The sequence below is a fragment of the Caloenas nicobarica genome, chromosome 1 (assembly GCF_036013445.1).
Source record: "Caloenas nicobarica isolate bCalNic1 chromosome 1, bCalNic1.hap1, whole genome shotgun sequence".
In the NCBI taxonomy this organism is placed as follows: Eukaryota; Metazoa; Chordata; class Aves; order Columbiformes; family Columbidae; genus Caloenas; species Caloenas nicobarica.
Genome location: NC_088245.1, coordinates 155767186 through 155781524, shown reverse-complemented (window position 1 = coordinate 155781524; position 14339 = coordinate 155767186). Strand labels below are relative to the sequence as shown.

Below are 14339 nucleotides of genomic sequence, written 5' to 3'. Positions count from 1 at the left end.
AAAACGAGCATATCTGTTTCAACTGGACACCATCTCCGCCTGCAAGAGATGGTTGAGTTTCGCTGGAAAGCTGCCCTTTCCCTTCCTGCTTGGCTCTCACTCGCAGAACAAACCAAAAAACCCACTTACATAACTAAAATCTTCAGACCAACTTGTGCTCTACCCCTCCATCCCCAAAGTAAATCCAGGGTGTGAAAATGGATGTGCAGTTTTCCTCCTGTAAAAGGGAAGCATGTTTTCCTCTGCCTTAAAAAAAAAAAAACTCCGAGAGCAAACACTTATCTGTTTTCTTTTTTTGTTGGGTTTTTTCCCCTCTACAGTGGGAAACAAGATCTAGGCTTTTTGCACAAGAACGTGCAGCCTGGCTTAGAACATTTACCACACGAGTAATGCTTGAAATACTGAAAAGATGTACGATTTGATTTTTTACTACGGTTGACAAAAGAATTTTTTTTTAATATAGATTTTATATTCAGTTTTCATACATGACCTCCACATAAAGCACTATTAATAGCAATTAACTTTTTGTATTGTTGTGCAGAAAGCAATTACTACTCTGCTAAAAGTACTTAAAGCACTAGAGAATTCTGATCCATTTATAAAATCAATTCTGGTTACCACAAAAGAACCGCTAATGTGCTTCAAGACAGTCTCCTAACTAAGAGAAAAAAAAAAAAAAAAAGAAGGGATGGATATGACCAATGTTCTATTTTAAAGAGTATTATATTAACATTTCATCAGCATTTACAGAAATATGAACCCGCACAACAGGGCTGGACTTGGCTTCAGCAAACAAGGAATCACTCCTCACATCACTGATCGCTCGCTTGCTCTCATGCACAAGCACGGAAAAACAGGCAAATTCCCCTTTTTATTGGATTTCAGCAGAAATATGCTTTCTACATAGAGTTTAAAAACTGCAAGTGGCTGCAGTGGAGTGTAGTGGCCAATCTGTATAAATGGCTTATTCTGAGGAATTTCTGAAAGAGAAAACACTCAGTAGGTGCATTGTAATTAGTTGCTCTTTCTAGTTACCTCTTGACAAATGATGCATGCGGGTCTGGATGAGAGCCCAACTCTTGACCCATGCCACCACTACACACTTTAGTACTTCAACCAGAAACCCTGAGCCTCAACATTCTTTTCATTTTGTTTTTCCAGAAACTCAATGCTGGTAATGCACAACATGAGAACCAGACATGATTAGCAAAGTTGGAATTCTTTCAGAAGTGCTTCGTATAGCTATGTTCTAAATATATCTGATGAAAGCTTCTTGCCTTCGATTCCTTCCAAATATGTAGCATGTTTCAGGACTGGGTTAAAGGATAGAACATGGAAGTACAGCAAACACTGTTCCCACAATGCTTAACAATATGCTTTAGTGACATTTGTGAGCCTTTCAAACAGAAGATATTCATGTGATCATTATTTTAAATGAGAGGTTATAAGCCTATTGAGAAATGCAACTTTTGCCACAAAAAAATACCCTTTAAAAAAAACAAGCATTTTTTGGATAGCACTTTACTGCCCCCTTTTGCACTTTAACATTAGAACAGGTTTCAACATGAACGTATGTCTGAGAAACACTGTGAAAATATGGGGTAAGAAGACAGAGCATCATGTTTACACGCTAGTAGACTATCAGGCACAGCTTTGGGGACATCTTCCACTTAACCTACACTGAAAACTAATGAAACATCTAGCTTTCATTGACCCTAGTCTTCCATGCAAGAGATCAGTAATGGATGGTTTAAATTACCATTTTTATCTGCATGCATATGGGCAACTGGGAAAGAAGGGGATATTGGTCATTAAGACTAGTTGTCTCTCTAGCACAATTTTCTAAAGCAAAGATCATCTAGATCATCTGCAACTTGAATTTGGTTTTATTCATCAGGAAGAAAAGAATGACAAAGGGCTTTCCAGTCTGAGGCCATTCATGTGTTAGCAATCCCTTAACTGAGCGGATGGGTGTATCCTTCAGAAGAAAACTTCACAAACTGGCAGGCAAGAATATTTTCATGAAAGGTGAAGATGAGAAGCCTAGACATTCAAATACCCTGCAAGTCTACAAGAATAAACCCGTTCTGCAACTCTGCACTGCAGTTACAGTCAGTACAGAATCCATGTATATCTGCGTGTGTCCACATAGATCTACAAAAGGTAATAAATCTGTAGTCTAGCGGCCAGTTATTTACAAAATACTGATTCATTATGACAGAGCCAGAAGGGGACCCGTCCTGCCCCAGCCTTCAGCTTCCATTTGACAAAGTCTATGTGCTGCTGTGTACACTTACATTTAAACTTAATCCATTTTCCTCTGTCATCCTACAATTACAATACAAGTCACAATAATATTAAATTTCACTGCCTACAGCATTGCACAATTGAACCATTACTGTAATGAAAACTGACTCCCTTTGATATTAACACTGGTGTTTTCTCTCATTTGCTAGCCATGAAATACAGGAAGAGAGCAATGTTGTTTTAATTAAAGAATTGTTGCTCAAAATATGCTACTGGGAATATTAAAGTACTTCTTTGCTCTTGCAGCAGAGATAATCAGGTATTTATATATGGTTCGGATTTTTGAAAAAAAAAAAAAAGGAAAATAATCTGTGCCATGGATTCAGCGTAACACAAAACCACTGCTCTGCTTGACGTGCTCGCCGAGGCGGGGTGTGCCAAACCCAAGAAAGATGGTGCTTTGTTGAAAAGATGCAGAGCAGTAGTTAGCATGGAACGGAAAGTCAAACCAAACCATGTGTGCTTCTTACACAAGTCACTAAAGTCTTTGCTTTTAAAAAGCTAACAGAGAGCAGCTGGCATTTGCCAAAGAAGTACTTTTCAAAAAAGGCACTATAAATCACAAGAAAGAAACAATAAAACCAGATTGTTCTACTGCTGTGCTATTCTGTGCTCTTCTCCACCATTCCTGTTACATGAACAAATCTAACTTCAGCCACAATACAAGGACACCAACCCAAGTTTGCAGTCTTCCTTCGCTTAACTACAATTTGTTTGCACCTGTACAGTCTTGTTCCAAGACATGCTCCAAGCAAAGTCAAGGGCGGGGACTGTCTTGTTACTTGATGAGACATTGATAATCGGTGATTATATCTCAAATTCAAAGAAAAAATTTCAGCTGCTTTGCACTTATTAGAAAATACATTGCTGCATACCATTCGCCTGCATAAGTAAACACTGGAAGCAGAACAAGTTGTTAACTCAAAACTTTCAGGAAAAGTTATGCCAAATCAATAACAGCACTGTATCACAAACCAAACCTGTTTTGGCAAATCATTGTTATGCAAAGATTTTCAGAATCCAGTTGCAATTCTCTATCACTCCTATAACACATCCTTTTTGTATTAAAAAGATGGTTTTGAGGTGGGAGAAAATGGCATAAAGCAAAAATCTAAGTGGCATATCTACAATCAGTCTGCACTTGCATCTCACGTTAAACCCAAGATTCAGCCTCTTGCAAGCACGGAGATCCTACATTCTTACATTAAACACAAACTCTTCCAAAAGTTTGACTGATTTTCAGAATCAGAATAAAACTGGGTGGCCACTGCCACCTCCAAGATAGTAGCAGTATTTGAGCTACCAAGAGCCAGCTTGTTGCCCGCTGCAGGTCTGAGCCTATCAAATTAAGCTAAACTGACACTGGAATAGTTTAAAAACTCCTGTAAAGGTCCAGAAGTGCATTCATCGCTAGACTGGACATCCCCGCCCTGGGTGGAGAGTCCATCAGAGAGGTTCAGCAGATGGCCAGGGACAGCGGGAGCTCCAGCCACTCCATTTTAACTCACTGACTATGGGCAAGCTACACAAAAGTTGAGACTCTTTCCAAGCGCAGACAGGGCCGTAGCTTCTGACATCATTTTCTCATTTAAAAAAAAATGTACCAAAGCTTCAGAGAGATGTGTCTTTGTCTAACCCCAAAAAATGCTTTCACTCTGGCCTTGGTTCAAGACAGCTCATGCTTAAATTCGTTCCGCTTCGGCAAAAATATTCAGTATTCAGCACATGCTTAACATGAGCTTTTCTGAATAAGGACAGTTTCCTGAGTCAGGCCCTAGGAGTACAGTGCCGTCTTGCTCGCCTTGCTGTCACAGACCGACCCACAGAATGGAAAAGACTATAACAAGCAACACATTTATGAAGATTCGGCTTTTGTTTTTCTTCAAAAAGTGCCTGAAACCCATCTGATAGAAGGAACAATGATTACCACTAAAAATTGTCTGGTTTAAAATATTTATCACACAGACTAGTAATCTCACCTGCCAACGTGACCTTCCCTGTTCAGCTAATCTATATAGCTCGGAAATGCCTTGGAAAAAGAAAACAAAAAAAAAAAACCCAACCCTAAATGTCAAGTGTTTTGCAGTGATTAAGCTAGACTGCTTCTGAACTAAACTGAAATTAATTAAACATAAAGAAAGCAACTGAAGTCTGGACAGTGACTGCTATGGGATTGCAAATCCTCAAAAGGAGTCAAGATGCTCGCAACTCCAAATTTAGACTTTTATCCAGTCAGGTATAGAAACTAACTGCTGCTCAGGCAGTAGGTAAGCAGATGGCAAGCACCAGCAAAAATGAAAATGCGAAGCGATGTACCACTCGAAGAGTCAGAAGCGCAGTTATGTGTGCTTTCACCAGTGCTTGCTGCATAGGTTCCTTAAACAAACTGCTTCAAACTTGCAGAACATCAAAAGCCAGATGGGTCTTCCCGAATGAATCCACAGGCAAGGAGCCAGGATTCCCGTTTGCTGCAGAAGTAGGCCTGGACTTGATTTGAGTCTTCTCAGCTCTGACAGGCTGAAATCTGGCAGAACTCCCAATCCAAAATAAAATAGCATTCAATTGCAACTGGGCTTTAACTAATAACAATAAATTTTAAATCCTTCTTATTAGCTTTAACATGCACTTCCCTTTACAGTGCACTGTTCCCCCTTCCCACCGCCGGTCTTTGGTTTGGGTACCTAAGTAAACACACCACTCAAATAAAAGCTAACAAAACAGTGAGAAGTCATTTGCAGCATCATATATTTTTCAGCCTAGCATACCATCCCACCATCTAACCTATCCATATAATAGCCATATAATTTCTCTTTTTTTGTTGACAGGTGTAAAACGTGATTATACTCTAAAGTGTACACAGGTCTGAATCCTGCTAAATAAAGTTTCATAAATCCTATTTTAGCCATTAGCTATGAGACATTTTAAAAAATCACTATAGGTAGAAAACTGATCTTATAGTCATGTATTTGCCATACATCAGGAGTGATTCACATAGCAACATAATCCTCTATCAGCCTTTATCTTTTTTGGCTTAGAACCTACGTGTAAAACCAGAAGAAAGCATAGACTATTACATCAAAGTTTAAATCAGCTGCATTATAATTATCATGCTGATACCGCAATAAGCACTGGGTGTTGGCCGGCAAGGATTGCCAAAAAAGATAGAGGTCTTGCCCTTATTTTCTGTCTTTGACAATGTATATAATCGCATCAAAGGAAAGTTCTCTGCATCACAGTCAGCAGAAAAAAAAAAAAAAGAAAGAAGTATCTGGATGTTGTCTTTGCTCGAGTAAAATGATAGATTTTGTTCATTATAAGAAAATTATAATTTTGCCTATAGTGAAAAAACAATTATAACGTAAAGCCCTTGCAGGCTAATGTAATACTCACTGAAATCACTGGAGGTATTTTCATGGAGTTGAACAGGAGCTACACAGAAGCCTTGAAAATGTTTATCTACTTGCAACTAGAAATATAAAATACTAAATGACATTTTCAAATGCAGAATATAAAACTATCCATTATAATTCTGCATTCAAGTCTGTCTGAAGACTTTTGAAAATCTGGCTAAGATGAAACATGAATTTACAAGCACACCAAAAAAATTTCAAAATTACAATGAAGACACTTCAAGTTTAGGGAATTTCCATGCTTTATAGTTTCAGTTTTAAAGCTCTACCCACCCTTGGGGGCGGAGAAGAAACGGCAAAACTGCTTTTTGTTCTGCCATTTTGCTTTCATACTTGGCTCTTGGAAAACATACTGAGGTGCTTGTTGTCTCCAAGCCTCTCCACTCTTTTGGGTTTGGGGTTTTGGTTTGGTTTTTTTCCAGTTAGGGAACAGAAGTGCAAATTGCAAATCCTCTGTGTTTCAAGTCCATCTTCGAGTTAATGTATGTCAGTGAAGACTTACCTGGGGAGCGGGGAAGCTGCAGAGGATTCTGTATGGGAAGAGGGATGCGCCCCATAAGGAATTTCACCCGCTCCTTCCCGTGCCCTGCCAAACCTCCCCAGCCTTATCTGGTACATTTCTGAAATGTGACATGACAGGCAGGTTCGAAAGCTAAATGTTGGATAATGGTAGGCAAACAAAGGACATCGGTTTTTGCATTATTTCTTTAATTACTTTAACCCTTGTTCGAACAGAAAGCATAAGGCCAGAGTAATTCAGCTTCTCTCTTTGTCATTTGCCTGCCATAAATATGCACCAGTCTGCATTTGAAAAGCTGAAGGAGGCCGCAAGCTTGCTGGACATTTATCATGCTCTGTTCCCTGTTAACAAGCAAATACTTTAGTTGAATGGCCCATTAGCAATCATTGTCAAATGCAGAATGCAAGGTGCTTGGATGTGACCGGCCTGTAAATTAGATGAGGGTGCCCCTGCGCTTTGGAGAATTTCAGCAAATGAACTGGATCTTTTGATATAGATTTGTGAAGGTTAAGCTGCAAGAGAGTAAACGTATCTGAGCACTTCAGGCCCCGTATATTCTGCCAATCTGTTCAGCTCCCTATATGCACTTGTTTATTTTTCATTTGTTAAATCACATCAGCATCAAGCAGCTTGACAGTTTTGGTTCTGGAGTTCCTTTTTCAGTCAGAACTGTGAAGCTTTCCAGCTTACTATGGGGTAGGATAAGAATGATAAATTCGAGCATGTAATTAACATCTTTATAGAAAAAAAAAAAGGGGGGGGGGCGAATTTAAAAAGTGTCCAAGCCACTGCCAAACAAACAGCATGAATTCCATTTTGCCGAGCTCATCCCAGGCTCATTCCCACTAAAGAAAGACACAACTGTTATTGTAGGCTTCAGTGTTTTTTTCGCCCTGTGTCTAGACTCTGCCTAACAAATGCAGAGTGCTTTCCTTCCCCTCTTAGCAGACAAATGAGCAGGCAATAAACTAAATACTTCTCGTTTGAATCTTATCCCTGATTTGCAATGTAATGCTGACTTTAAGTTGTGGGTGTTTACGGTTTTCAGTTGGGTAAAAAAAGCAAGTCTTAACTATTTAGAAGGCTCTTTAAGAGAAAAGGCAAGAAGAAAAAAATCCAAGTAGCTGCACTAGGAATGATAGTTTACTACCTTTACAGCTACGGATCGCTTAAAATAAAGGACAAAACAATGACTAATTTGTCTGCCGGCTGAACCAAGGGACTGACAGCAAACTCATTCCAATGATTTTAAGTTGGGGTGGATTGGGGGGCGGGAGTTAGGCAGGTGCTTATCTCATTCATGTCCAGATTGCAGCCTGCCTTTCGGAAATAAATACCACCTAGAGACTCAGCCGGATGAATTTGGTTATCTGTAGCTTTATTGGTAAATAGGAATGGATGCTGTTAGTTTTGTTGGGGTTTCTTGGTGTTTGGTGGTTTTTTTGTTCTTTTATATTGTTTCAGGATGGGAAACACAAGAGATGCTGAAGTATCACCTGGCCAAGGCACAAACAATGCAGAGTGTTTATCTTTGCTGCTCCCACAGAGTGCGAGATGGAGACCACAGCCTGGAACACAGCTGAAATCAAAAGGTCTCCGTTTCCAGATAACCCCAGTCCTACCTATCCCTCTGCTCTCTGTTCCTTGCCAGCATGCTCCTGCCCGAAGCCCAAATAGATTAAAGCAACAAACCCCAAGTGCAGCTAATTCTTCAGAAAGGCTGCTGCTAGGGCAGGAGTTTAAAAAAGGGAAAAATCTTCCACACCTAACAATTGCAGCCATCTCAAGTTTTAATCGGTCCCCGTCTGGGCAGAAAGCAGTAAATGAAATCTATCTTTACCATATTATACGCCACCAATGAGCAAGAACTGAGCAGCTTTTCTTTACTGCTTTAACCATCCCAAGCCACAAGTAGGCTTTTCATGCGTTCTAATCCCGGCCCCCAAGTTTTGTGCGGTTCTCACATAATACCTTTACAGCCCGGAGCAAGGCCCTTAGTTTCTAACACCCCTTTGAGAGACGTGTCATTTCTAACATCAAGCTAATCTATATGTTGCCATGGCATCACCCTTTATCTGCCTTTACATCTTATGAACTGCATGGATTTACCACATTATTTTTATCTGAAAGACAGAAAATGGTGGTTTTATTGCCATACAATCAGATTACTGCTGCTAGTTTCTCTATGCCTTTTTACCATACTTCAATCAAAAGGGATCAGTTTCTTTATACTCTGCCCTTGATTTACATTACATCTGTAAAGACCTAGTCTGGGTTGTAATCCCCTTATTAACTATGACCAGGGTTGATTTGCCTAAAAATAAAAGCAAATTGTGTCAGACCTTTTCACTTTGTTTTTGATTCGGAACTACAAAATGGATTACTAAAGAAATCTTCAGAGTTCACACGGCTGGTATAGTACTGAATTTAAAATGAGAATTAAACAAGTTAAACATGGGAGCTATGTCAACGGTTTACATTTTCCATCATGGGAGAAAGGCTGAACTGCATTTGTCTTTGTGTTCCCTGGCTTTAGAGAGACAATGAAGCCACAGGAGTTTTTCCAAGCTCTTCTAACACTGTCCTTTTGCCATCCTCCCTTCCTCTGCTTTTCATGCAACTCCCCCCCAAAACTCTTCTCCTTCGCTGCTCCCTTCCCACCCCCCCAAAAAACTCCCCTCGCTCAAGACAACAGTGTTCTGGTTAAAAGTCTATATTCTGTGGCACTGCATATTTTCATCAAAATATTTCAAGCAGTTTAACATTCCTATTTAAGTTTCCACAACGCCTCACAAAGAATGAGCTCATAAGCAAATCCATGTAGATGTATGATAAATGACCAGAAAAACAGGTTCCTTTATGTCAGCAGCCAAAGTAAGCAGACATTAGGCACACATGAATACCATTTTAATCACTACTTTTTTTCTCAGAACAACACTTTCTTCTCATTTGCAACGAGCAATTTCAAGTACTGCAGGTTGCACAACACACAAGGACCAGATCTTCCACCAAAAAAACAAAACAAAACAAAAAAAAGAGCAAGCACCCCTGGCTCTGGCTACTGCACAGGGTTGAAAGTCCTGTCCTTGCCAGCGTGTCACGGCAGTCACCTCAGGCCCTCCACTGACTTCCTATTACAGGAACCTTGGCCGAATTTGAGACGATCCTTAGTGACACACCTAAAGCAATGTGATCTCCTTGCAATAAAACTGGGAGATGGGGAAGGAAAAAAAAAAAAAAAAAAAAGGGAGGGAGGCATTCTTGTGTGTGGGAAGAAGAAGAACTTAAGTGATTTTAGCTTGACTTTTAGTCACTGCCTTTCTAAAGGCAATTACTTCATTAAACAAAGTGAAATAATGTAGCACTGCTTACAGATAACATGCTTTAAGATAATGACTATAAATAATATAGCAATTATACTCCACGTATGAAAGGCTGGGGAAAATAACCAGCTCAAGAATTCAGCCTTCAGTTTGTTCTGTATTCATTTTGCTAATTCACTTGTGCTTTGGAGACCTGGCTACAAATGCCAGAGATATCAATGGACTGGAAGCCACTGCTCACTGCTTGTATTAGCATGCCAAGTGTCAACAGCTATGTTTTGGGTACAATTTAGGAGCATGTGTTTAAATCATTTTAACCTTCCACTCCTGTTTCTTCAGCTTGAAGCTGTAATTGCTGAGGTTAGAAAGTGTGGTCCCATGACACAGGACTCCCAAATAAATTCTTGTCTAGCTGAGAGGCTCCCAAACATGTTGTGAGATATCGGTTTAGCGAGCTCTTTGTGCTCCGGCTGGCTCGCCTGTCCTGAGAAACAACGGCTGTCCATTACCTACAGTTTATCATCCTGACAAAATGTGAGGAATGTGGATGTGAAAGCACTAACAATTCCACCCCTGGTGCTTTCTCCTTTTTTCCACTCTCTATATTAAAACCGACAAGATTAACCCAAATGCAAACTGCAGAGCATAGTTCAAGGGGCTATTCAGTCCGCAGTGAATGTGCATTTGTTTACCTACAAAAATAAGAATTTCAGATACAATGAGAAGCAGACTAGTCTATATGCTACTGAATAGACCATTTAACAGGGTCATCAATTGTAGTTTATTTTATCAGTTTCTGACATGTTAGCATTCATTCAGAGGCCGGCTGTGAAATATCCCATATATAACTAGTTATCAGAGGGAGAGAAAAACAGCTATATAATCTAACTTCATCAGTGTCAAACACACCACTTGTGAGGATAACCTTCCACATGTCACTAAGTGGAACTGCTTGGCTCACCGGCCTGTAGCACACAGGGAACAGCAGCATTTAGACATAAGCTATGTTTTTTTGGATGAAATTTCTCTACCATTTGACTACAAGGCAGCCCATAACACTACGTGCTGTCCTGTGTGCCAAAGGCGCACCGCCTTTGTGAGCCCTTGTGAGGTGAAACTGAGGTAATCCTCCTATCTATACAATTGTTTACCTTGGCAGAAACAACACAGGCAGAAAGTCCCCCATTAAAAAGTGTCAACAGGAGTTAGGTCTACAGAGTAATTTTTCTCTGTGTTTTCAAGATCATGAGATCTAAGGCTCTTCAGATGAGAAGTCTGTAAAGTCTACCAAAACCATCTGCAACAATGACATTAAACCTCCCAAGCAATAAAGTCGCAGGTATAATTATTTTCTCTATGTCATTTAAAACACACCTTTTGTGATTTGGTCGAGGCAATGAAAGTGGATCTCTAGAAAGGGAGAGAGGGGAGACCAGGGCAGGGAGCTCTGACTTCAAACAGCAACTGAGTGCTCTCCATCCCAGCCACCTGCTAGAAATTATACCCTCAAAACTTCACTGCAAAACCAATTCAGTTTATACATTCACCTTAACCTAAAATTTATTATTTCATACTTTATATTAACCTGACTAACAACTTCTCCCAGCATTTAATTGCCTACCTGTTCAGAAGATTTATGTGTTGAGGCTTTCAATAGAGTTAAATGCACAGCTTCCCTGAATAAATTAACTGGCACCAAAGATAGTTATTATTTCAAACCTAAAAAGGAGCTTTATTATTATACTACGCCAAGATCCATTCAGCAGCTTACTCCTCAAGCTAACATTCAGCTTGAATCCAGAGTGAGGACAACCTTGTCTAAGGAGAAATTATTCCGTATCCTTCAGGCAAACAATTGTGACAAGAATTAGTAAGAAATCTTGTTCAGGGAAGTGGAGCTGTCTCACCAGCAGCAGTATCGGTAATGCATTTGTAAGCTTCCTCAAACTACAGGCCTCCAAGTGGCCTATAAATCACTAGCCCCAGCAATTGAAAAGACTAATTTTAATAGTGTACTTCTTCACTGTGGTGATTAAGCCTCAATGAATCACTCAAGAAAACTAAATTACATCAACAGCACAACCTATTTTTAAGCGTACATTAAAGTTGAAAAAAACTAATTAGATATTATCATTAGATCTACCATTAACAACATTCAAACCTTTTTTCGTAGTCAAATAGTTTAGAATTAGCCAGATGGAAACACAACGTGTATTTGATAAAGGAAGGGTATCCCCAGGCACTCTAAGATGGGTTGAATTCAGCTCCTGGGATACTTTCATTTCACTGATGGCTAATAATAAATGTTACCAAGGTTAAGTTAAAAAAGCAACAGCAGGTTGGAGCTGGCAGGAGAGAGGCTGGAGCTGCGAACTCTTCTGCATTGGAAGAGTGACCTCTGTAGGCATAAACGCAGCCAGGGCTGGGGATGCAAGAGCCTTCCCCTTCGTCTAAGGCTGAGCCCAGCCTGTCTTCCACCAGCACAGCAGGCCCACTCACGCAGTGCAACCCCGGCTCAGAGCTTCTGACCTTCCAAAATTCAAATAGCATTATGAAGACCACTTTATAACCGGACAGGTCGCTTTATTCTCCGATGTTACATCGTACCTTTCCTAAGCCAAAGAAAGGCTTTGGCTATGTAGCATCATGAAAGTGCAGAGCCAATAACTGGAGCTCAACTTCGTTTTATTTTAACTGGCTTCCCAACTGGTGCACACATGAAACGATCATCTGTCACACAATGTTAGGAATAAAAACACAGAACTGCGCAGCCCACAGCATTCCTGTCAATTTCTTTAAAAAAAAAAAAAATCAGAGAAGTTTTATGTAAAGAAACCTTAAAGAGATCCAGCAAATATGTCCATTATTGAAAAACACTGGCAGAAATCTCCAACGACTTTTTGCTTCGGCAGGAACAACGGTAGGTAATGATTGTAACACAAGACTACTTGATAAACTTGAGATGCTGCTCCTAACTCAAACTTAGAAATCCTCACGGAACTCCTAGAGATCCTGCCACCTACACGGAATTAATCCCTGATCCAGGAAATACTCCATTCTTCTTGTCTCATCACCACCTAACATTTCCTCTAAAGAGTCCCCCGGGAGAACAAGATGTGTACTTACTGGATTTAATGGGAAATTCTAAATTCAATTAACGCAATGCATGTGGTATGCTTTTAAATACATATAATTGAATATGTAGCATGAGTTAAAAGAAATTTTAAACCACCTCTATTGCAAGACTTCCTAAACTCTTTACAGACTATCCTTCCTATGATGATTTTTGCTTTCTAAAATAGTGGTTTTGATCACAAAAGTTCAAAGGATTTCACAATTGAACAAAGCCAACCTGTATTTTGCATGTTAAAACGAAAGGGGACAAAAAGAGAAGTAAAAATAGTTTTTCCATCACTGACTGCAGATTTCTCTTTAGAAAGACGGCCCACTTCTCAAAAAGTTCCTCTTCCCAATAGCAGTGATTTTGTATGTTTCAGTATAGAACCTTTTTTAGAAAGATATGCTTCTATTTTAAGAGCATGCTTTGATAGTGAAGTCCTGGGAACACATGTGCTTTTTTTGCCTGGGTTTGTTAATGAAGAATGACACTAAATGGTCGTGTGATGGGTAATGCTTAGTTCATTACTCACTGACATGTGCCTCGATACCATCAACTCCACAACCAAATTTAGCCCTGTTATAAGCAGATGTAACTTCGCTGGAGTCAATGGGATGAGTTTGCATCTGCAGACGGAGAAGTTGAAGAGTATCACCCCTTCCTGGCAGCCCAGCGCGGCCCGGCCGGCCTCCGCCGCTACTCCCGCCCCGGGGAGGCGGCGGCTCCGGCGGAGCGGAGCCCACACCCGGCCCGCAGGTTGCAGCCCGGTGCCCCGATCTCGGCCCCACCGCCCCGTCCCATCCCATCCCGCTGCGGCTCCCCCTCCCTCCCAGGACCCCCCCGCCAGGGGCAAGCGGCGGGGAGGGGCAGCTCCGCCGGGACACGGACCGCCCGCCCCGGGGAGGGCCAGATCCTGCCGCCGGCCCAGGCTGAAATCCCCGGCAGCCACCTCTCGCAGCGTCCCCAACCCCGTCCCTGTGGCTCCCGGCGGCTGCGGCACCGGCCCCCCAGCCGGGGGGAGGCGGCGGGCAGGAGCGGGATGGAAACTTACTTGGGGTTGGAGGAATTCCAATATATGGGGTCTAAAACGATGGACCTCGCCAGTGCAGTTCTGCATAAAACCATCGCGACTCCCCAGCAGTACTTCCAGGCGGAGGCGTCTCGCCTCCGCGCTGCCATGGTCGCAGGCGGCACCGAGTCCTTCCCCGGAGCTTCGCCAACTCCGCCGTGCGGCTTCCGCGCACCTGAGCAGCAACAGCAGGGTGGGTGCCCGGTATCCCAACAGCCGGGGCGATGAATAGGGAAAAAAGAATTTAAAAAAATAAAATAAAAAAAAAAATCACACGCGAAAGGTCGACGATGCACTTGGTGAGAGACGCAAGCAGATCTACTGAGTCATGTATGCCACTCGCATGTAGGAAATTCTCCTGCGAGGTAAGATCCAAGCTACCTCCGAAGAAATAGCAATAACAAAAAAAAAAAAATGCAAACGCCTCAGTCCTTCCTCTTACTGGGGGTCTCCCGGCTGCCTTGGAAGATGCCACTCAAACTGCCAACTCCCATTTGGATCCAGTGCGCCATACACGTTCACAGTGTCTAAGGCTCGCGTGAAAAGGAGTAAAAAAAAAAAAAGGTAAAATAAAAGAAATGGTGGTGTGAGA

General features: G+C 41.3%; 1 protein-coding gene across 1 annotated transcript in view; it reads right to left on the bottom strand.

Annotated features, from left to right (window-relative positions):
- Nucleotides 1-14178, bottom strand: part of EFNB2 (ephrin B2) — a 44517-nt gene extending 30339 nt beyond the window's left edge. Inside the window, exon 1 of the mRNA XM_065638287.1 lies at nucleotides 13730-14178. Within this exon, the coding sequence (XP_065494359.1) occupies nucleotides 13730-13857 (128 nt within the window). The 5' untranslated portion in view covers nucleotides 13858-14178. The remainder of the gene's footprint in view (nucleotides 1-13729) is intronic.
- Nucleotides 14179-14339: the final 161 nt, after the last annotated feature.